This window comes from Colletotrichum navitas (genome assembly GCF_030913465.1).
Source record: "Colletotrichum navitas strain CBS 125086 chromosome Unknown LY79scaffold_11, whole genome shotgun sequence".
Lineage (NCBI taxonomy): Eukaryota > Fungi > Ascomycota > Sordariomycetes > Glomerellales > Glomerellaceae > Colletotrichum > Colletotrichum navitas.
In genome coordinates this window covers 69,036-90,575 of record NW_026850557.1, presented here as the reverse complement: position 1 = coordinate 90,575, position 21,540 = coordinate 69,036, and the positions used below count along the sequence as shown (strand labels likewise).

General features: G+C 53.7%; 9 protein-coding genes across 9 annotated transcripts; 4 read left to right on the top strand and 5 right to left on the bottom strand.

The window, feature by feature from the left end:
• Nucleotides 1-202: 202 nt before the first annotated feature.
• LY79DRAFT_577138 (uncharacterized protein) lies at nucleotides 203-895 on the bottom strand (the record flags this gene model as incomplete). Its single annotated transcript, XM_060559856.1, has 2 exons — nucleotides 203-433; nucleotides 614-895. The coding sequence occupies 2 exons, from the start codon at nucleotides 893-895 to the stop codon at nucleotides 203-205; spliced, it is 513 nt and encodes a 170-aa protein (XP_060417391.1).
• A 1,235-nt stretch (nucleotides 896-2,130) lies between these two features.
• Nucleotides 2,131-3,399, top strand: LY79DRAFT_47663 (LicD family-domain-containing protein). Its single transcript, XM_060553239.1, has 2 exons — nucleotides 2,131-3,154; nucleotides 3,255-3,399. The coding sequence occupies exons 1-2, from the start codon at nucleotides 2,388-2,390 to the stop codon at nucleotides 3,322-3,324; spliced, it is 837 nt and encodes a 278-aa protein (XP_060417390.1). The 5' UTR covers nucleotides 2,131-2,387; the 3' UTR covers nucleotides 3,325-3,399.
• Nucleotides 3,400-3,937: 538 nt separating this feature from the next.
• Nucleotides 3,938-4,975, bottom strand: LY79DRAFT_509024 (WLM domain-containing protein; the record flags this gene model as incomplete). The annotated part of the gene is made up of 1 exon (XM_060554014.1): nucleotides 3,938-4,975. One exon carries the CDS (start codon nucleotides 4,973-4,975, stop codon nucleotides 3,938-3,940), a length of 1,038 nt encoding a protein of 345 aa, XP_060417389.1.
• A 533-nt stretch (nucleotides 4,976-5,508) lies between these two features.
• LY79DRAFT_543497 (ER lumen protein retaining receptor) lies at nucleotides 5,509-7,166 on the top strand. Its single transcript, XM_060557049.1, has 4 exons — nucleotides 5,509-5,876; nucleotides 5,948-6,006; nucleotides 6,066-6,132; nucleotides 6,196-7,166. The coding sequence occupies exons 1-4, from the start codon at nucleotides 5,852-5,854 to the stop codon at nucleotides 6,687-6,689; spliced, it is 645 nt and encodes a 214-aa protein (XP_060417388.1). The 5' UTR covers nucleotides 5,509-5,851; the 3' UTR covers nucleotides 6,690-7,166.
• A 1,085-nt stretch (nucleotides 7,167-8,251) lies between these two features.
• On the top strand, nucleotides 8,252-9,863 carry LY79DRAFT_601032 (uncharacterized protein; the record flags this gene model as incomplete). The annotated part of the gene is made up of 2 exons (XM_060561837.1): nucleotides 8,252-8,995; nucleotides 9,046-9,863. 2 exons carry the CDS (start codon nucleotides 8,252-8,254, stop codon nucleotides 9,847-9,849), a joined length of 1,548 nt encoding a protein of 515 aa, XP_060417387.1. The 3' UTR covers nucleotides 9,850-9,863.
• LY79DRAFT_543494 (uncharacterized protein) lies at nucleotides 9,864-10,536 on the bottom strand. Its single transcript, XM_060557048.1, has 2 exons — nucleotides 10,400-10,536; nucleotides 9,864-10,335 (listed from the first exon to the last, which is right to left on the bottom strand). Exon 2 carries the CDS (start codon nucleotides 10,281-10,283, stop codon nucleotides 10,011-10,013), a length of 273 nt encoding a protein of 90 aa, XP_060417386.1. The 5' UTR covers nucleotides 10,284-10,335; nucleotides 10,400-10,536; the 3' UTR covers nucleotides 9,864-10,010.
• LY79DRAFT_508969 (uncharacterized protein) lies at nucleotides 10,494-11,072 on the bottom strand (the record flags this gene model as incomplete). The annotated part of the gene is made up of 1 exon (XM_060554006.1): nucleotides 10,494-11,072. The coding sequence occupies one exon, from the start codon at nucleotides 11,070-11,072 to the stop codon at nucleotides 10,494-10,496; it is 579 nt and encodes a 192-aa protein (XP_060417385.1).
• Nucleotides 11,073-15,618: 4,546 nt separating this feature from the next.
• LY79DRAFT_509174 (uncharacterized protein) lies at nucleotides 15,619-17,835 on the top strand (the record flags this gene model as incomplete). The annotated part of the gene is made up of 2 exons (XM_060554027.1): nucleotides 15,619-15,788; nucleotides 15,858-17,835. 2 exons carry the CDS (start codon nucleotides 15,619-15,621, stop codon nucleotides 17,833-17,835), a joined length of 2,148 nt encoding a protein of 715 aa, XP_060417384.1.
• A 502-nt stretch (nucleotides 17,836-18,337) lies between these two features.
• Nucleotides 18,338-19,590, bottom strand: LY79DRAFT_667137 (pectate lyase; the record flags this gene model as incomplete). The annotated part of the gene is made up of 2 exons (XM_060563333.1): nucleotides 18,338-19,388; nucleotides 19,451-19,590. The coding sequence occupies 2 exons, from the start codon at nucleotides 19,588-19,590 to the stop codon at nucleotides 18,338-18,340; spliced, it is 1,191 nt and encodes a 396-aa protein (XP_060417383.1).
• Between the last annotated feature and the right edge of the window lie 1,950 nt (nucleotides 19,591-21,540).

Below are 21,540 nucleotides of genomic sequence, written 5' to 3'. Positions count from 1 at the left end.
TGCCAAGGGCTTGGGAAATGGCCCGAGTAACTGTGCAACAGCTTTGTTTTGTCCCAACTTGTTTGATCTGATGATGATTGCGTCCGTGTCTGGTCGTGGTGGGTAGCGGTGGTGTTGCCCTAGTCTGGTCGGATGAACTTGAGGCTTGGGAGGATCCAATGTGCTGCTGAGAAGAGATAATTGAGTACACGATACTCTCTACCTAGGTAGGTAGGTAGGCAGGTAGGCAAACAGTTGTCTCTAACCGACTAAAGACTCTGCTGAGGAAATGAGACAGATCGTCATCGATACGGGGCCCGCGGTGGAATTGTCGATACCGGTATTCGTGGCAGGCAGGCGGGCAAGCAGGCAGACTGGACGAGCGAGCAGTGGGGTCTCTTCCAATCTGATGGAGAAAGTAAGGTCCCATTGTTACGTCGTTGGGGGCGAATACCTACGGTACACTAGGTACGATGTACGATGTAGGTACAGTCAGCGCACTGTCCTGTTGGAGAGGATGGAAGCTACGCTTATCTGCATCGGCTGCTTTTCTGTCTACCTAGTGCCACATCAGACCAACATGCTGCTCGGTACGGATATAGAGACAAGACCATGATGATCTGGGTGCACACACCAATGCGACCTTGGTGCTCTGATGATGCTCAGGCTGAGAGGTCGCTGAACCTAAGGTACGGCACGAGTGTAGCAGTACAGTACGGATACAGACAGTACCAAGGTAGGGCCCCCAAAATGATGCCAAGCCCGTTAGCGGCTTATGCCGCGCGACCGGGATCAAGGAAACAGAAGGAGAGCACACGACACTGATTCTTCCTTTGTATCCGTACTGAGGTGTCCGTTTGTCACCCGAGATGCAGACGGTTCCGCCCCCCCAGGTTCGCTTCTCGAATTTTGCCATGTTTATTACCGACCCAAGTATCCTTAGGTGGCCAGCACCGTTTCTAATTAAACTTCGTGGAACCAAAGTGAAGTACCGGTAGGCCCACCTCTAGGTAGTCTGTTCACTCGCGCCAGTAGTAGTCGTCGTCGTCGTCGTCGTCCCCGGATACCGGCAACAGTTCGGCCTCCTTTCAGCCCCCCCCGTCCCCCTCACCTGATTGAGTCTTTTTATCTTGTTTTGATGCGAGATTACGTATGCCGCTTAAACGTGGCGCATGGAGGCCACGCACATCCGCTTTGCAAAGGAATGTGGGAGGCTTTACGGATAGAGAGCCTGCCTACTACCTAGGTACCTACCTCACTACCTACTGGGTACCCGGGTACGTAGGCCGTGTGTACGTACTGCCCATTACCTATCTGCGGCCGGGCGGTTGGCGGGTGAGACATGGGCAGCCAGTCTCTGACTTGTTCTCGCCTTCCCGGCCTTCCCATCTCTTGGTATTGTTCTCCGGTTTGCCTGGTTGTGCTGCAAAAACAAAGACGAATAGGGGGCGGAAAAGGAACAGCAGGAAGAGGTTGGAGGAACCCTCGACAGGGAATGGAGTCACGAACCCCAGCATCTTGGCAAGAGAAACCTCGTACACCACGGCTAAGGGTTACCAGTCAATGATATCCGTATCCGTACTCCGTACACTAGTTGCAGTTCCCATCTTTGGCGTGGGGATGGATTCCTTGCCATGGCGGGACTCTCTCTCCCGGGATCACGGCACACCACCCATAGTCCCGCCTAGGTTAGTTTTAGGTAGTACACACAACACCCCTTGTTCTCGCACGCCTCTCACCTCACACTCCGTCTACGCATATCATATCATCTCCCTCCTGCCCGGCCGCACTTCATTCCAGATGTCCGCTCCGGCTTTCTTTCCTGTCCCTTCCTCCTCCTGCTTCTTGGCAATCGTGTGTTTGGACGTCCCTGTTATACAGACTTCCTCTTGACCCTGCTATCATCATCCACGCACCCTTTCTCCCATCACATCCTCATCGTCCACCGCTGTCTGCTTACACGCTTGCCGCCGCCTCACATCATCTTTCTGCTGCTACTCGTACATTCACGACATCCACGACCGGCTTTTCGATTTTCCCGAGTATTTCACGCGAATAACCGAACTTCTTTGGGCTTTTTTTTTATACTTCTTTACAGTTCCAGCAATACTTACTTCTTTGAGTTTGCTTTTACCCAACGACTCGGAACGATTCCTCTAGTTTCTGTCAACCCACGTCGACCTTTCCGGCCCTCGTGACTGCCTCTTTTCTCATAACCGGCTCATACTGCATACCTAAAAAATCTTGGCATTGCGAGGCCTCCCGCGAACAGTCGTCTGTTTTGGGTTTTCTTGGGAGGAGGAATTGACGTAATTCCTTTCCTGTCTTTGCTATCAACCAAGCGAGCTCGGTTTCGATCCTTGCAACCCAACCAAAGTAACATATCGACACCGGCACATCTTGCTGCCATGCGCCTCAGCCTGACTCTGCCCCTCACCCTTCTGGGTCTCACTACCACAATCGCTGCGGCACCCTCACAACCTCCCAGAGACAACGTCCAGGGTTCATCACCTACTCTCGTCAAGCGCCAGGACATAAAGTACTTCCACGAGCCCTGCTGTGGCGAAGAGCTGGGACACTACGATATCCGCTACTTCAAGGAAGCTGTGGGCTATGACGACCACCGCATCGTCCTGCGCCACCTCATCCGCTCCTATTTGATTATCACCAAGAAGCTCAAGGTCGAGACCTGGCTCGCACACGGCACTCTGCTGGGCTGGTGGTGGAATGGCAAGATCATGCCATGGGACTACGACCTCGACGTTCAGGTCTCGATGGCGACTCTCTACTGGATGGGCCAGAACCTAAACCGCACCGAGTACGACTACGACTGGACCGACAAGGACGGTAATGCTTGGAAAGAGCGCTACCTTCTCGACGTCAACCCCCACGGCACAGAAAAGAACCGTGGCGACGGCCAGAACGTCATCGATGCCCGCTGGATCAACATGGCCAACGGCGCCTTCATCGACATCACTGGCCTCGCCGAGCGCGACCCTTCTAGCATGCCAGGTGTCTGGAGCTGCAAGAACTACCACCGCTACCACACCACCGACCTTTTCCCCATGCGCGAAACCGAGTTCGAGGGCGTCACCGCCACCATTCCTTACAGCTTCGAGCGCATCCTAACTAAGGAATATGGCAGCAAGAGTCTGGTGACCACGGAGTGGCTTGGGTAAGTCAAAAAATCTCCGCTGCAGCTTTTGAAGCTCGGCTCCATACACAGGGGATTGGCGGATTCGACCTTTTGACTTTGCCACTAACATGAGATGCAGACACCAATGGGAGCCTGAGCAAAAGGAGTGGATCAAGGTACCGCAGTCGAACGAGCAAAAAACTCAATAATAGACCACGAGTTCTTTTTTATTCTGGTCTGTTGGCAGACGACACTATTGGGAATTGGATCAGCATGAGCGATGTCTTTGGGTTGCGATGGCCACGGCGAAAAGAATCGTAGCAGTTCGGGCGACTGCACTTTGCGTCGCACGCTTACGTTTACATGGATTGGCGGCGTTCTTGGATGCGGCATGGCATGGTATTTTGGAGTTGCAGGGTCAGGGATTTCCGTACAGGGACGGCACTCGGACGAGGTCGCACACACATTTTCTTTTCACAGCGGACATGACGAAGACGGAGTCCGAACAACATTAAAAGCATCACCCCTCACGTGTCTACACTAGTAGTTCGCTAGTAACCGCATGGATGGAATAGACGGCGATAGCATCTTAACGACCTGTATGTATGCATTAGGGGCTGCGAAGTGATCGGGTGATCAATGCCTTGAATCGTGCACACTATAATATGTGTCATGGGGGGATCATCATTACATGTCCTGGCGTCTTGAGGACGATTCATATCTCACATCTACCATGCATACCAACGCCACGCAATGCTAAATTCACAGCAAAACAAAATATCATCAAAACAAAAGTCAACCCTGTCTCAGCAGACCCCGGACTCAGGATGACGGGCCAGGGCCAGGCTTTCCCCCGTCCCGCCTCTCCATATCCATCTTCTTGAGCCTCTCCTCCGCGGCCTTGGCCAAAATCTCTCTTCGGCTGAGGCCTGTGGTATTGCCGGCGTTGCCGCCAACCACAAAGTCGCCCCCCTCCCAACCCCCGTGGTCTTCGAATCCCTCCTCATCATCCTCCCCTGGCTCATAGTACGACGACTGCTGCCCAACGGTATGCCCGCCGTGCTTCCAATCCGCGGCGTCCACCTCGCGCTCAATTTGGTGGCAAAGATCCCAAAAGTTCCTATCGTGTGGGCCGTGGACATTGTGCGCCAGCTCGTGACATAGCGTCTTGCGAATAGTCTTGTAGTCCCGATATCCGTCGTGCGCATCCGTCCTCAACCTCAGCTCGATGACCTCCCCGCCGTTACGGTTCAGACCGAGCAGTCGCGTAGTGCCCTCATGATTGGATTGGGTATTGGACAGGGGCTCCATCTCCGTCAGCAGGCCGACGCTGAACTTGTGCTTGCGCATCGAGGCGCGGATGCCTGGGTCCTCCTTCAGCCTCTCGAGAAGAGCGAGGGAGCGCTCGGGATGCGGCAAGCCAGCGAGGGGCCGGACGGAGAGAAATGTGTATGTGCTGTCGGCCTGGGCGAGAGCCTGGTCGCGTCTTCGAAAAGGGCGGTTTTGCCGCCGGGCGGCGTTGCGGGCGGCATTTCGTTTCGCAGCGAACTCGGATGCGGCTTGGAGGGAGGCGACTTCCTTCGCCTCGACTCCCATGAGCATGATTTTCTTGTCTTGTAAGGCGACGAGAGACATGTTCGGGTCCTTGAAAGGAGGCTTCAGAAGGCCAACCTTGGGCACGATGAATTTTTGGTTTGATGGAGGGATGGAAAGGGTGTCTTCGACATCTTCGGAGAGATGAGTGATTGTGCCGTCGGAGGGAAACTTGAAGGTGTGCGGGGTGTTGCGGTGGGTGAGGGTGATGGTAATTGCTTCGTCGGAGGAGTCTAAGTCGAACTCAGCAGCGTTCAGTTCGGCCATGTTCGAATGACTTATCGATGCGGTATCGTGATACTAAATGTATTAATCGGATTTCTAGATATTTAGGTAATAAGAAATGTATGTGAAAGGCTGCGGAAGGCCGTTCGTTGATTGACCGCCCGTTCGCGGGGTTATATGAGGTTGCTGGAGGACCGTCGTGGAATGCACAGGAAGCTGACTTAGAGGCGTAGATGGCCACTCGTGATAGCAATTCGACAGTTTGTCAGTGCAGGCAGCTTTGTAATACGTCACATCTGGGGCAACTGGAAGCACCGGCCTCCGATGGCCTCTCCGGGAGCCCGGCGAGATTACCTCAGCAAGGCAGGAGTACCCCGTGCTCGTTTTGTCCCTGGCGACTAAGGCAGCTACCCGCTGTGGAGATGCCCTATCCTGCGAATGCAGGACTGTCTCACCTATATCGCCTTACCTAAGCCAAGCAGCTCCTTAGGTAATGCGAGGCGAACCCCTACAACCTGGAACAAGAGCTGGCCTGGTCAGTGTGGCTTGAGTGGTCGGTCCCAGCTTCCAATGAGCTTGCAATCGCGTTCGTGTCCTTTCGACCTCCTGGAATCCGAGTGAAGAAAATCAAAATCAAAAACATTAGCTGCCAGCTTTACTGAACGCAGCCAAAGCTCTCCCTCCCTGGGCAATACCTCCCTACATCAATTCCTCTTCACGACACACCACCACGCAACCCGGCCTCTTGCGACTCTCGACGGCAAGCCAAGCATAGAAGACCTGCTGCACCACTCTCGCTCGACTACGAAACCGCTCTCTGACCCGCAGCTGTCACCGGCAGCTTGAAGCTCCCGTCGATCTGAAGTTGCCCAACCTTCCAACCATCAGTCCGCGCTTCATCGCGCCCACGCTGCAAAGATGCTCAACATCTTCCGTATTGCCGGTACGTGCCAAATCAGCACCTGGAGCAGTTTCGCGATGCTTGCTTCGCCGGCTAACACGATGGCCTTGCAGGGGACTTGTCCCACCTTGCCAGTATTGGCATCCTCCTCCACAAGATGGTGCAGATGAATGTGAGCTTTGCAACGCACAATATGCCGTCACCCAGCCGCCTTTTCTAATTTGCCTATAGAGCTGTTCCGGTATCTCCTTCAAATCGCAAGCTCTCTACTTCCTGGTCTACATCACCAGGTATCTTGGTATGGCCACTCTACAACCCCCTCCCGTCCGCTTAAAAACAAAGTTAACCACTCGCTTCCCAGATCTTTTCTCAACCTCAAGTCTCTGGAACGTAGTTTTCAAGATCCTCTTCATTACCTCTCAGGGCTACATCGTGTACCTGATGACAACTGCCTACAAGCCCACCAACGACCCGAATCAGGACACCTTCCGTGTCCAGTATCTCCTCGGCGGAGCTGCCGTCCTGGCCATCCTCTTCCCATACTATTATACTTTCTGGGAAATCCTCTGGGCCTTTTCAATTTGGCTGGAGTCTGTCGCCATCCTGCCCCAGCTCTTCATGCTCCAACGCACCGGCGAGGCTGAGACCATCACCACCCACTATCTCTTCGCCTTGGGCATCTACCGTGCCCTGTACATCCCCAATTGGATCTACCGCTACTTGACCGAGGTGAACCACAAGGTCGACTGGATTGCCCTCATCGCGGGTGTCATCCAGACGATCCTTTACAGCGACTTCTTCTGGATCTACTACACCAAGGTAATGAAGGGCAAGAAGTTCAAGCTGCCTGTTTAAGGCGGCCCCCTTCTCGCAGATGTCTTCGTGCAGCCCCGAGCTAGCAATTTTCACCGGGTAACGGGCAACACGGAGCAGGAGTCATGGACGATGTAGCAAAAGGCTACAGTCAGATGCTAGAGTTCATAGCGGCCCATAGTGGTCCATGACCTTTCTATCTCTCTTTTTTTTTCGTCCTCCGGTCTGTCAATGGATATTGAGCTTCTTTTTGCGCACATCGACAACAAATCTTTGGCCGTGGTTTGGCAGGGTACGGGATATCCTCCATCAGGATGGGGTGCATGGCTGGCGTTGGTAGACATGGTTAGTTTCGCATGGGCAGCACGTCAGCCGGCTAGTCACGCACGAGATTGGTTGAACTGCTGATATGAACGTGTCCACAGATCAAGACGACCGAGAATGAGAAGAAAGAAGACCGGCACACCCACTGGTATATAGATGGTCAATGCGAAGAATGTTACCCAAACACTTCCGATATGTTTCCATCTATCATCCGTACATTCATCCGCGCGCCAGCTGTCAAGCGGCAGTTCCGTACGATGACACGGAGGGGATTCCCCTGTTTAAGCTGCCGGCTTCCGAAGCCTTGTGTTGATTTCTGGGACGTGAAGCCAGAGACCACTTCCTTGTTAGCCCTGCAGATTCTTTTCCCTTCTTTTTGCTCTTCCCCTTGCCCCTCTGTGAGGGAAGCAGGCCCCTGATAAAGACATGAAATATTTCTTGGCATGGTAATAGCTCAGTGGGCGACTCACGTTTAGTCCTTGATCATTCACACCGCCATCCGGACATTGACGCATTCCCCCGGACCCGAGTCAAGTGACAATGGCAGGGATGTAAGTATGTGACACCAACGGCTCGAGGATCGACACTGTTCGAGACGATATCCCCCAATTGGTTTTCCTCTCCGTGTATGTATGCCCATGCAGAGCCTCCTGGTTGTGGGGCCAGTCCAATTATGGGCTTTTGAAACATCACCCAGCTCGGAACGCACCCGATAGTTGATGCCGCGGGTGCGCAACGTATCAACGACAGGCATGAACTTTCTTCCTTTTCTGCCAGCGGAGCTGTTTCCGAGTTGCGTGATGAAACCCTATACGCATAATACAACCCTAATATCTGAGCGCCTTACCGAATTCGAACTTGGGATGATGCCGCGCTAAGTTGATCTACCATCCCTTATGTTGTCGTCATAGCGAGCCGCCTTCTAGCCCTGTCGCCGGGCTCCCAGTGAACCCAAAAGGATTGGCAAAATGGCATTATAGGCAAGGGGAGGGGGGGATCGAGAAGATACTGCGTACCACCAAAATGCCCAAACTGGCTGTGGCCGAGGGGCTCCTCGTCCGGCAGTAAGGACGAGGTGGTTCATAATATGGGCGACATCCACCTGACCGTGTCGTCCTCTAGCTATCTTCCTTAGTTCTAGTTTTTGTTTTTTTCCTTTCTTATTCGTTTCGCCTATGTAATCCGCCGTACTTGACCGTGGTGGGCTATTATTGCACTCCTGGAGAATATATTTACAACGACATAGCCGGCACATATAATACGACGACTGACATTAGATCATGGTGAAGGCTTGCCCCCCACGAATATTACTGCTTAATCTTTTTTTCTGCTTTTCTCTGGCAGCAGCAGCTAAAGAAGAAAAAGGACGATGGGTGAGACCGGCGGATGGAGATGACAGCAGGTTACCGGTGGAACATCAGCGAAGGAGGGCAGGATTCGAGGAGCTCATCGATGTCTTGGGCGGACGGGCACAGCCACCGACGGCGTCAACGGACATCAGCAAGCTAGTTGCCCTCGAAAAACGTGTCGTGTTGGCAGTGCCTACACCACCGGCCCTCTTCGGGGGTTCCGTCCTGAAGGGTCGACAAGACCCCAACGATGCCATTGCGTCTGCCTCACGTTCTGCCCAGCAGGCCATTGCGTCGGCGTCACAGTCAGCTCAGCAAGCTATTCAGCAAGCAGGCGATCAAGTGAGACAGGCCCAGGACCAAGTACGGCAGGCTCAAGACCAAGCGAGGCAAGCCCAAGACCAAGCGAGGCAAGCCAGCGATGCAGCCAGCCGGGCATCGTCATCGGCAAACAGCGCCGTGGCGCAGGCTCAGTCAAGCGCGCGACAGGGCATCTCCGATGCCCAAAACTCGGCGAGGCAAAGTGCGAGTCAGCAGATTGCGCAAAACTTGGCGAGTGTTACGTCCAGTGCGTCGATGCAGATTGCCAGCATACAGTCAAGTGCCAGCGCCAGCGCTGCGAGTGCTATTGCCGCCGCCACGCAGTCGGCCATCGCGATGGTGCAAAGCGCGCGGGTACGTTTCTCTATTTTCCCCTGGCTCAAGCGCTATCTAACCCATCACAGAACGATGCGGACTCAAGGGTACAGCAAGCACAAGGTACCGCAGTGTCGGTTACGCAGGCCGCAGTCGCCATCGTGGGAGCCATCATCGGCTCGTCTCTATTGACTGTCCTATGCTTCTACCTCTTCACACGCTACCGCCGCAATAGGCGCAAAGACCAGACGGCACGCAGTTATCGCCGCGAGAACAGCTACCCCGCGCAGGACTCGCCTGTGGCCACCAAGGGTCTGGCTATGGACGCCGGCTACCCGCAGGATGTCAAGCGTCCGATGTCGCCGGCGCGACCAGAGACAGCGCTCACAACTGGATCTGGCGGGACGGGATACGCCGTAAGCAACTTTGGCGACGGCGCGCTCAACTTCTCGCGAACGACGACGTTTATTGGCAGCACGGCGCCGCAGACGGGGGGCACAGGGGTGTTGTCAAGGGAACCGTCGGTGACGCGAAAGCCGATACCGCCGCCTCTTAAGAAGCCAGCAGCCTTTAATTTGTTCCCGTCGACGCCAAAGGAGGGCTCCTTCGGGGTTAGCGGGTTACCATCTAACCCGGCCTCAATGAGAGATCGAGGGTGGTCCGTATCGTCGTCGGCGTCGACGGCGGTACCAACACAGGCACCCACGGGTCCTGCGAATGAAAAGCTGGATAGGGTTGATGAGGAAACGGACGAATTTGGGGAGGGGGGCAAGAGGTGGTTGAGGCGGACGCGGACTGTGAGTCCGTTCGGTGACCTTGTCGAAAGTCCGAACAAGAAGAAGGGTGCAAACTGGCCGTTTACTGGGCCGGGCTCGCCTCCGACTACCAGGTAATGATGGTTGATGGGATTAATTAGCCTTGACCGGCGACCTCGATGCGACGGGAGCGCTTCGTGCGCTTCTACAATCCATTCATTCTAATTGTCCATTTGATTAAGGGTCATACCACCCAAACGTATTTAGCCTAACTCTCTTTCAATATAATACACAATGCACTATTGCAGGTGGAGTTCATGTGAGGCAAAGCCCCCAGTATATGCGTATGTGCCGTCTCTCTGAGGGAGGCAAGGGGGTGGAGAAGGTGTGTGTTGGATACAAAGACCTGAACAAAAAGAGGTTGGTCTCAAGCCCGAGGCCGCGTCCATAGACCATCGTCGCTGCTGCGTACGTGTTTCTGAAGGTTGTACCCGTTGCGATATGGGACTTGAAGACCCGGACTTGGGTCTTTGCTGGGATTGGGGTTGCCAAGTCTCCACAAATGGCAGCATGTTAAAGACGAAGGGGAGGCTGCCGGATCCGGGCCTGCGGGCGAACCGTTGTCTATGCGGCGTTGTTAGAGAACCATGCCCCTGATCCCTCACTGTTGGGTTTGATCGACGATTACAATACGGGTCATAGCCGGCAACAGGTACATAGTAGACAGGCGGGCTGGGCCAATGATTCTTTCGATCTTTCGTCGTAGGCGGTCTAGCTTCCCTTCAAGTGACGGTCAACGTACCTCCATGTCTAGGATCCTCGGATGGCCGACTAGAGGCTTCAAGACAAAGCTTTCGGTCGAGGTCAATCGAAATGCCCAGGATGGACGGCAGAGCGGCGCTGATTTGCACGGACTCCAGGTCACGTCTTAGCACGTCGATCTCCGAGTCCTCGTCGTTGCGGTCGTCTTCTTTATCCCGTGTGGGGTGACACTCGGCTGCCGACTTGAAGCCTATGACGGAAATCTGCTGCCGAAGCTGCTGCGCTAGATGCCGGTCCAGCTCACTTGGTGCGGCTGGAGATGTTGATGAGATAGCGCCTCGACGACGGGATCGCTTGCTATGCGCGGGCTCTGGGGCCACGGAGAAGGAGCACGGGAGGTCGTGGAGGGTGAGGAACATGCCGTCCGGGACCGGTTGAGACCACAGACCCGGTGGGGAAGGGGAGGTTGATGGGCGCGGTGGTGACCAGAGCCATTTGAAATGAGCGGCGTCGTTGAGGCGGCCTCTCTTGATGGGGATCTCGACATCTTGTCCCTCATCCTCTGCTTGGCGCTTTCTTCGCCCGCTTATTTCGGCCATGGTGTCCTACTGAGATTTGAATGGGCTTCTTTGTACCGTGGATGTTGGCGGTGCGTTAACACGAGGGCGGTGGCTTCGACCTGAAATCGTCTCCGGTGGGAATCGCCAAACTAGAAATTGGGCTTTAAGAACGAATTCAGTCACGGTGGGATCGTCGTGTTGACATGAAGCGACACCGTTTGAAGTCAGAGTCAAGATGTGTGTTTTGGTGACGGCTCATACGCTGGCGGGGTAAAAATTGACTGTTCGCCGCGTGGCGCGAGCTCTGCCTCCGGATCAAGTTAATTGCCTGCTGGGGAACAAAGGTCGTCGGTGCCAGGGTATCGTGGGTAGCGTGGCCGGATGGTGTGAGTTCCAATCATCGACATCCGAGCATAGATTTGGTTGGGAAGAACTGGAACCTGTCACTTCGGTATGCTCGGAAGCGTTGTGATGTAGTTCCTTGTCATTAACATCATCCCAAGATCTGTTGCGGATGATGGTTTCAGTCACTGTGCCAAGACTCTGGGCTCCCCGAACGTGACGCTGTCATCCCCTGTTGCCCCTTGTCCGTTCAACTATACAAGGCGAACCCTGTAAGATAGACAGCGTCCCGGCAGTCCATGGGTTGTGGTTTCAGTTCGCCGTTGACGTGATGCTATCGACGAGCCGTTTATAATAGCTATCAGCCAGCGTTGCCGTTCCTCAAAACTGATTAGTAGATCGACTCTAAAGCTAGACGCACAGATGGGGATACCATAAGTCTATAAGTCTACCCGTACTAGTTACGACTGCGAGCTACCCGCACCATATACCGTCTCATACTGGTATGATCCTCAGATGACAGGCGGGCTAGTTATCAAACATCAGCTTTGGACCTTGTGGAAAGTCTGAGATGCCAACGATTGCGAATAAGTTTATGCGGTCTACACTCAGACTGGAGGAGCATTATGTCACGCTCCGTGCCGCCTCCAACTGTTCTTGACCACCAGTTCCTACGACTTACTATTGAACCAAAGTTGACTTGGCTTCCTCGGCAACCTCGTCCGTCTTCTGCCAGGAGCGGGGTAGGAGGCCTAGAGCGCACGTCCCATTTGGGGACCTGAGCCAACCGGACCATAGAGATTGAGGACGATGGAGGCCGGTTGAGTCGAGAATGCCTGAGACGTCCGACTGTCAATCAAGACATCTCTTGCTTAAGTCCATGTGGTGGAGTCATAACAGCATCGCATTTGATCGCTTTGTTATTTACTCGTCCGAAGGTCTGTGCGTGTGTTTGGTCGGCGACGATGCCATAGATTCCAAGATCGTGAGAGGTGAGGGCCGATGGTTTCCAGGAGTGGGTGTCTGGTGGAGAGCATGTTTGCGAGATGGCGATATATGGCTGAATTGTGCTTTCTTGTTTACTCGGGTATCAACTAACTAACTAATGATACAAAAAGGGAATTATGTATACAGTGCCGAGGTTGCGTGAGAGACTTTCCTTGCTCTGCCCATTCGTCAACGCCTGGCAGAGCTCCATTGTTGGTTGAACTTGGCAAGTTCGTTGGCTGCATGGCGTGTCCTATGTGACCCCTGGCCAGTGACCCAAAATCTCTCCATCGGGTCTGACGTGCTTAGGTATGTGGTGTAAGGTGCCTGGTAGGTAGGGGTGTCACGCGGTCGGCCAGTGGTGTTTGCAGAACCGCTGTAGCCCGACTGGGGGTAGCTGGGATGTGTTAGGGCGGGGAAGGGTACGGGGTAAGAGGAGAAGTAGAGAAGTAGCCCGCGTACCTTGATGTGGGACGCTTGTAGCTAGATCCAGACATGTTGTCTTGTATTGCTTCCGGGGGGGATCTTGAAGGACGTTGGAGAGGCCGAAGATGCACGAACGGTTGGCTGTCAAGGTCAAGGAAATGGCTTGCGCTGGTTTGGTCTGGCGTTCATCGACAACCAACACAGCGATACCTATATACGTACATATATGAGTTGAGCAGTCGACTCGGCTCGAACAGAGACGGGTGGTAATCGCACTACCGGTTGAAGAGCCAGCAAAAGAAGCGTATGTAACTGGAAGAAGACACATCATCATTGATCGACTTTGGGATTGAAGCACAATATCAATGTGAGCGGTTTACATTTGAGAGGCATGGGGGGCGTTGTTGAGAAAACATGGAATGGATGTGACACATTTAGGAATAGTAAAAAGTCGAGGTGCTGCATGGCGCGCTGGCACATGGTGACGAGACGGATGGAACGAAGTAATTCAGGTTCTGGGTCACTTGACGAACAGCATCATCATGAGAGCATCGAATTAGGAACCGGTAAATATTGGACTAGCAGCCAGCGGCCTCCCTGCAAGCGTCAGGGCATGGGGTTTGGTCACCGACAAGCGAAACCAAGGAGCGGGAGGCAGTGAAGTCGGAATAAGGACAAAAGGCAATTGGAAAAATCGTAAGGGATCCCCGGTTCTAAACGGCTGGGACGGCACGCGTGGAGAGCTTGGACAAAACTTCCTGCAGGTTCCCGTCGCATCGCCAAGAAGTTTTTGCCACTCGCATGGATCTAGAGCAGCTTCCGAGAGGCTTGAACAACCGGCCTCCGCCCGTAGAGGAGCGGGTGGGCGAGAGCGCGGGCTAGTGAGGGCGGAGGTTGGCGGCCGGGAGGACAGGTGACGTGGCGCGGTGCAGCGAGATGGAAAGAATCGCAACGAGAATGAACACGGCCGTCGGGGATGGACGCCCGGAAGAACCAGGCTAGAAGACGGAACAGAACGGGATTGGCGATGGCTGTGGACGACGGGAGTCCGGCACACTCTTGGATCGCAAGTTCATCAACTGGCAGGGAGCCAGGTACCGGTCAGAGAACGGGTTAGACTCACAAACCGCTCGGTGAAGGCCATGGGCTTAAGTGGGCGACGTCGTGGGTTTCGCTGAGTACCTACTATCATGGTCTCATGGATGTGTTCCCTGCCAATGAATGTTGTTCAGGGAGAACAGACGGTTCCCGCCTAGGGGAGTGAGTGGGCGTAAGATTGTCCATGGAGATGGAGCAAAGGTCAACAAGCTACGAGTTCGTTGTAGTGGTGGCTAAGCCGTCGAGGCGCCCGCCGCTTGTAGTTTTGCATGTTTGTGGCTTTTGCGGCGGAGCACAGCGGGGTAGAGAGTCACACCAAGTGTAACGGTCTAGTCGCTCCAAATGATATCATGGTCTGCGGTGGAAAAAATAAAAAATAAAATAGAAAAAAAAATAAAGTTTTATTTCTCGACGAGAAAATGTTGCAAACGGTCTGGGTTGGGTTATTGGGCTCTTGTCCAGGGGTGGACCGAAGTGAAGAACAAGACAGACGTAGAGACTCAGCAACTACATGCAATGGCCAGGGTAAGAGAGCGGAAGGCCCTTGCGTGCATTTCTCAGCACGTCATTCCCCCCGAACGCTTGCGTGAAGGGCACGAGGGCCTCCCATGGCCGCCCCCAAGCTGCGCCACACTGAGTTTCCCCTTCAACTCTGCCTGACGGGGCAGTTCCTCGATCCCATGTTCTTGCTGCAGATGGGCATGCTGCGGCTTGTTCTGTCTGGTTGGAGCGCTCCTCCCATGTCCTGTTCGCGATCTCGCGGTTCCGCAGACGAAGGTGAAGTCATTCCCGTCTCTCGAGCGCACCACGACTGCTCACACAACCGTTGCAGCCGCTGATGCCGCGGGTGACAGGGGGATGGACTGTCGACTCCTAGGGCGCTTACAGGCTTACTCCAAAGTACCTCCAGCTGAACAATCCTAGACAACATAACCCTGGTGCCTAAACCAACATGCAAACGCACAGACAATCAGTATCCGTCTGGAAATCCTCCATCATCCTCATCTTGGATGCTGGTATGATGGTCGTTCTTGGAGACCCTCAGCCAAATCACTCACTCACTCACTCACTCACGCACGCACTCACGCACTCACTCACTCACTCACACAAACATATACCACTTCTCTGATAATGCCCGTATAGTTGACTCGAGCCCGACTGGCCCCTGGGCACATAGCGGCTGAGCCACAGCACCCTGCAGCCCCAGCCTGCTGGCGGGTGCACCACCTCCATTCTTCCATTTCACGCCCATTGGCCCCGCCTGGCCACCTCGAAGACCTCATTTTCTTCTAGGCTGCCAACTCTTGCTGTGCTACTTGGTTTCCAGCCCCGGCCGTCGGAAGGGGGCCAGTCTTATCAGGCTCCCGCGCTTCTTTGGTCTTAGCCGTTTATTCTGACCCCTGTTTCGTGCCGGATTCTATGTCTCTCGCCATGGATTGTCCATCCCTCGTCTCTCGCGCCGGTGGCATGCACCACACATAATATCCTTCAGCTCATTGATAGCCTGGTCATCCCCCTCATTTCTGATGACCGCAGTCTGCTCCAATACTCTTCGTTGCCCATCATGTCTCTTCTCCCATAACAAGTCATTCTTTTCAATTTTCTGTCCAGCTCTTGGCTTGTAACAAGTCTTTCTCTTCATATACTTTGATACCCTTCTTTCCCCTTACTTACACGCTCCCCATCACCAAACGTGGCAAGGCTGTGGCGGCCGGCCATTACTTTGAACGCAATGTCAGCTTCACCTTCCAGCTCGCACGCCACCCAAACTGGCCGTCCTTCCCTATGGAACGATTCTTCTGAGCGTAGATTGGCTAGGCTCTACGTCTACACCACATTGCCTCTCAAGAAGATCGTCGAGGTCGTCCATAAATCGACCCCCGGAAACAAGGACTGCCCAGGGTACGCCAAGACTCTTGCTGACGACAGGCGCAACTGCGATTGACCATGATTGCTGACAGACAGGTGCAGAAAGGACTCCGCCAACAAAAAACTCAACTCGATACTAGACAAGGAGCCAAGATGGCTTCACCCGCGAACCCGGACCGACATGGACCGCCGCATAAGCGCTCTCGATAGTTCCCCCACGCGCCAGACCACACCAGAGAACGTTTTCCCGTCAAGCTACTCTAGGTCCGTCTCCTCCGACATTAACTCGCGGCTGAGCGCAAACCCCGACTTCAAACACGAAAGTGGAAACAGTCCCAACCTGCATGACTTTCAGCCCTTCCAACACTCTCGTTCTTCGTCTGCCGGCTGGGGTCCACTCGCCGCGGGGCCGCTTCCGACTCTGGTGACCAGCGAGTTTGCGTCCGCGCCGCCGCCGGAGATCGGAATCCATCGTCAAAGTACTACGTTGATTCTGCAGGAGGTTCTGTCACAGTATTCGACAGGGTTCATCCGGCAAGTCGACAAGTTGTTGAAGCGGTACACGATGCCAAGCAATACGATGCGGAACCGGTCACCCATGGACGAAGACCGCCCGGGCACCGCCGATTCTAACCCGGCCTCATGGATTTTCGAGGACAATGCACCACGAGGAAACTCGGATGCAGGAGCTAGACCGCTTCCCGGCGACTTCCTCAACCTGCATCAACACATGAACAGCCGGGGCTTCTGTACCGACGGGCTACCCCAACACGACTCGCGATCCTGCTTCTGCCACGTCAACAATGAGCTCACCGAAGAATCTTGGGTAACCGAGGCGGGCCCGTCGCCATATGCTCAGCAGGTCCTCCTCTCCGGAGCACCCCCAGACGGAAGACTGGACAGACGCGATGCGTTCGGCAACACGATCCTCCACCTCCTCGCGGCCGGCGACGCGCACCATGATCACCTCTTCAGAGCTATCCAGTCATCGCCAAATCCGTCGGCGGCAAACAGCGCTGGCCAGACCTTTCTGCACGTTCTCAATGATACCTGGTTCTCGCATAAGGCTGATGCGCTCTCCCGACTCTTCGAATACTTGAAGTACGAGGACTTCTGGTATGTGCGCGATGTCTATGGCCGCAACTTCTGTCATGTTCTGCACTCCAAGACTTCAGACATACTGGACCAGGACACAAAGAACTTCCTCCTCAAGAAGTTCGATGCCATGGAGTACTGTCGTCGCGATGCCTTTGGCAACATCCCCGAGTCTGCACCAATCGGACTGCCTGTCCGCCGGGCGTACACTGCCGCTGTCGGCCAGGAGATGTCCCCAGCGTGGGACTCTAATACCTTGCGACAGGTTTCATCGCCCATTGAACAGCAGGCCGCGCTCCTAAGGCTTGTTAACGAGGCGTACCAAAATCCAAGAGTACAGGATACACAAGGCCGAAATGGTCTACACTGTCTTGCCGACGCCATCCTTAGTCAGGACGCTCTGTTGGCCAAATTTCCTCAGTATTCCAGCAACACCGGTGCCGATGCACAACAGCCAACTGCTTCCAGTCGCAAACGCAAGTACAACAAACCCGTCCTCGACAAATCGTTGTCCGACTCATCCACGGATCGCCTTACGGTCCGGGAAAGAATCGTTATGGACCTCGTCGAACTCGGAGTAGACCCCAATCACTACGACAAATACGGCAACACGGTGCTCATGGCTTTTGTCGCCCAGCTCCCCGAAGACGACGACTACAAGAAACCGGTCGAGATCTTGGAGGTCCTTGTCAAGGCTGGCGCCAACGTAAACGCCCGCAACAGGAACGGCGAGACCGCATTGCACATCGCCGTCCGGAGGGGTAAGAAACTCGCCATGCGCACGCTGGCGCAAAATGGAGCGAATCCCCAGGCGCGCGATGGCGAGGGTAGGAGCGTACTCGAGGTCGCCGACCGGATGGTGACAACTTCCAAGCAGAACATTCAGTACTCCCACTACGAAGCTTGCCATGCATGGTTGTCGGGGCAGGCAAAGGCTGTGCAGTTTCCCACGATACATCAAGAATGGGAACTTAGAGAGTCATGAGCGTCTGGATCGATGATTCGATACTGTGTCGGGTGATGGGATATGCCGGCTGCATATATAAAAGTCAATCTTTATTGTTTATAGGTTGTTTGATGTTGACGTACAAAGTCTTATGGTGTTAGGTGTTTCCCCTGGACTTGATTAAGCCGAGAGTCATTCGAGGATATATGGATATGGGTGAAGATGATGGCTGAGATTTTTTTTTGGATACCCAGTTGAGGACTGCATAAGCTGCGTAAGCTCGTATACATTTGCACTGGGCTGTTAACCCTTACTTTCATCAACTATTTGGCGATCAAATCAGGCAAGCTCCCCTATTGCCCGATGGGGACATGAGGCTTCATTGTGGCGGTTGCAGGAGCACATATAGGCATAATGTACATACAGAAGAAACAATTTTGAGTCCCATGTCAACCTTTCATGCTCACACGAGTGATCAATACTACACAAGTCCCAAGTTGGGGGGGACGTAGCTGTGTTCGACTCATGCAGGCGGAAGCACTCAAGAATTTGTGCTCGTGGTCTTGCCAACACCGGCGTTGGCCTTGACCTTGGCAGGAACATCGGCAACACCAATGTGGCCAATGAGCGAGGATTTGAAGCCGCCCAGCTTGGACAGAGCATAAGTGCTTGTGAGACTGCTGACAACTCCTGAGTCGCGGGCTCGGTTCCACTCGCAGATGTATCCCAGGGACGAAGTGCAACGAGAGGCCTCGTCTACGGTGTTCACAATGTAAATATTGCCACCATTCGTCAAGGTGGCTGGGGTGACGGGTGTGGTAACGGAGTCGAAGTAGTTGCCCTCGAGCAGGACCCATGTGTTGCCGTCAATATCGAAGGCATGACCTCCTACATTCTGGAAGTAGTTGTTGACGCCGTGGAAGATAATCTCGCTACCGGCCGTCTTCTTGGTGCCCATATGCGGAGAGCGACCCGAGACGTCGTGCAGCCAGTTGCCAGAGAAAGTATAGTAGTCCTTAGCCCCGATCAAGAGGGCGGCCCAGTAGTGCTTACCGTTGCAGCCGGCCGACCATTCGGACTTGCCATCAAACTCGGTGTTGGAGATGGTGACCTTGCCGGCAGCGCCCCAGCCCGAAACGACAAACTGACGGCCTATTAGGGAGATCTTGCAGTGGTCGATCCAGACCTTGTCGGAGCCATCCAGAGTGATGGCGTCACCACCCCAGACGTACTGGGGATTCAAGTTGGTGATGTGTATATTTTGGATGATCACATTGCTCTTGCCACCGCGCACACGGAGTCCTTTGCCAATGATCACACCCTTGGACCCGACACCGACGATGCTTTTGTTGCTGTTGATGTCGATTGGACTCTTGGCTGCGTTGTCGTACGTGCAGTCAATCCACGTTCCGCTGGCGGCATCACAGGTATCCTGAATCCAAGCCTGGCCCTTGGATGTACCACCGGGACACTTGGTCGTACGATTATCACTGCAACACCTGCCATGCGTTGTGCCCTCAGTGTTGCGGAAGTCCCAGGTGCGGTCGATCATGATGGTTCGGGGCGTGCTGTCAGTGAGCCACTCTTTCAGCCTGCATGATGATATTAGTTCTCTGGCCACCTTAGTCTTCATCAGCCTCTTATTCGCACTCACTGAGCGATGCTGGAAGGATACTGGGGCGCGGCCGAGCCACCGCCAGTTGTTCCGGCAGCAAAACCAAAGGCCTTGCCTTGAACCTGAGCAGTAGCCGTGCTCGCCAGAGCGGCGACGACGAAGAAAGGTAAATTCTTCATTGTATCAGACCGAGCAAACCCAAGATCAGGAACTAAACGAGGAGAAGCGGTGAAAAGGCTGGAAGAAGGGGGTAACAAAAGAAGAAGAAAAAAGCGAAAAGACAGAGGGCATATAATATAGAGAGAACCAATTTAAATTAAATCGAGATATCTAATAGCCGGGTTATGATTCCATGGTACTTGGGTGGGGCAGGATGAGGAGGCCTGTCCTGTGATCTTATTGTTCTTTCCTTTATGCCTCTCATGACCCCGCGTTGTTCGTACTTCATCATATCGCTTACATTTTTCATTGTCCAAATATGGATGGGACGGTATCTTGTATACTGCTTCTGCTGCTGTTGCGGCTGCGATATTATGCAAGGGTGTATTTCCACCAGACAGCACTGCTCTCTACCTTCACCGACACAATGAACCCTCCCTGATTCTTTAAATCTTCTGTATAACAGGAAATTCCTGTCCTATACCACTGGTTATGGCACCAACTTTGTAGACTTGAAACAACCGAGCCTAGCCTATGTTTCCTGATCCGGTAGTTTGAACTCAAGCAACCCACAAAGGGCGACCTTTTCGGTCAACTCTCAAGATGCTATGCATCCTGAGCCGGGTGGTCCCCGCTTTTCGTTTGGACAGAAATCGGTGACAAGGGCTGAAGGACTGCGATGCCACTGAGCGGGATAGTCCAAGCACGGGTATTTGGTTTGGAAATCCAAATAAGTCTGAACGGCTCTCTTGGCCATTTTACTCGACACTTATGTGTCCTTGCCATAGAGACTGGAGGGGAGTTTAGGCTAAACATCCCAGGCACGTCTACTACTGTAGCTGGGGGCTTACCCTGCGGCCTTCAAACTTTTGTTGGGCCCGTCATGTCTGCCGTAACAGTCTTCGACTCTAATCTGTATGATGACACTTTAAACATCCAGGAGGCTCGCCAAGGCTTTTCTTAGAACCCCTACGTTGCCAGCCTGACCAAAGCGGAATGCACTGTCGTTGATACCCAGGAAGCTGAAGATATCGTGCCTGTCGGCATTGTCGCCGCGCTGTTAGTCACGCGCACAGAAATCGTCCGATACCTAGTTCTCCCTCTGGCTGAATAGAAATGTTAGTGAGTGTCTGAGGAGATATATCAGTTGCCACCGGGCCTGCTGTTTCTACTTCTTCCTACCGGGAATGCCGCTGCACCGGTTGGGGTGCTACCAGCCGAGACATCATGAATCTCGCATCCAGACTCCAGATGAAGAATAGTATCGAAATTGTCGATCTTCTGCTTTTCAAGGTTACTTGTCTTGAAACAATATCTGCCGCCTACAGAGATGTGCTAATGGCTGACAGGGCTCGTTTGCAACACCCGCCCCCCATCACCTTTAGTACAAGTGTGCTGTGTGGCTAGCCGGCTTCCGTAGACACATGAGACGCCCCAGACAGGTCAGAAAAAACTGCTTTCCCGTTCAGTTCGACAGAGAATCTGGTACTCTGGCCTCTTTAAGCACTTCCTGTAGTGGCGTTCGCGTGGGCAAGCGCCTGGCAAACATTCTTGACCTTCAAGATCCCGCCGTCACTTTGCATGTAGCTCGCGACAGTCGCAAAAAAGAAAAAAAGAAAAAAAGAAAAACCCCCATCAATTATGTTGCATCCCTCGGCCGTTGCTTAGGCTAGATGGCTTTGTGTCTGACCATCATATTCTCAAACGCGTCGATAGAGGCTAGTATGTTTTCAATTGCGTGCGAACAATGGGTATTTGCTTCGCTTTTATTTTGAGGTTGCTGAGACTGAGACTTTTGTTCCCACCGCGGTGCTTCTTTAACAATGCCACGGAAGCGAAAATCAATCTCGAGTGAGGTGGTCCTCACATAATCGAAGATTCTCTGCGACTGAGCTAGCTTTGTCTTGCATAGCATGGTGTCAGACTTTGAGAGGGTTTCAGGCCTATGCCATCTCGAGTGGGCTGCTATT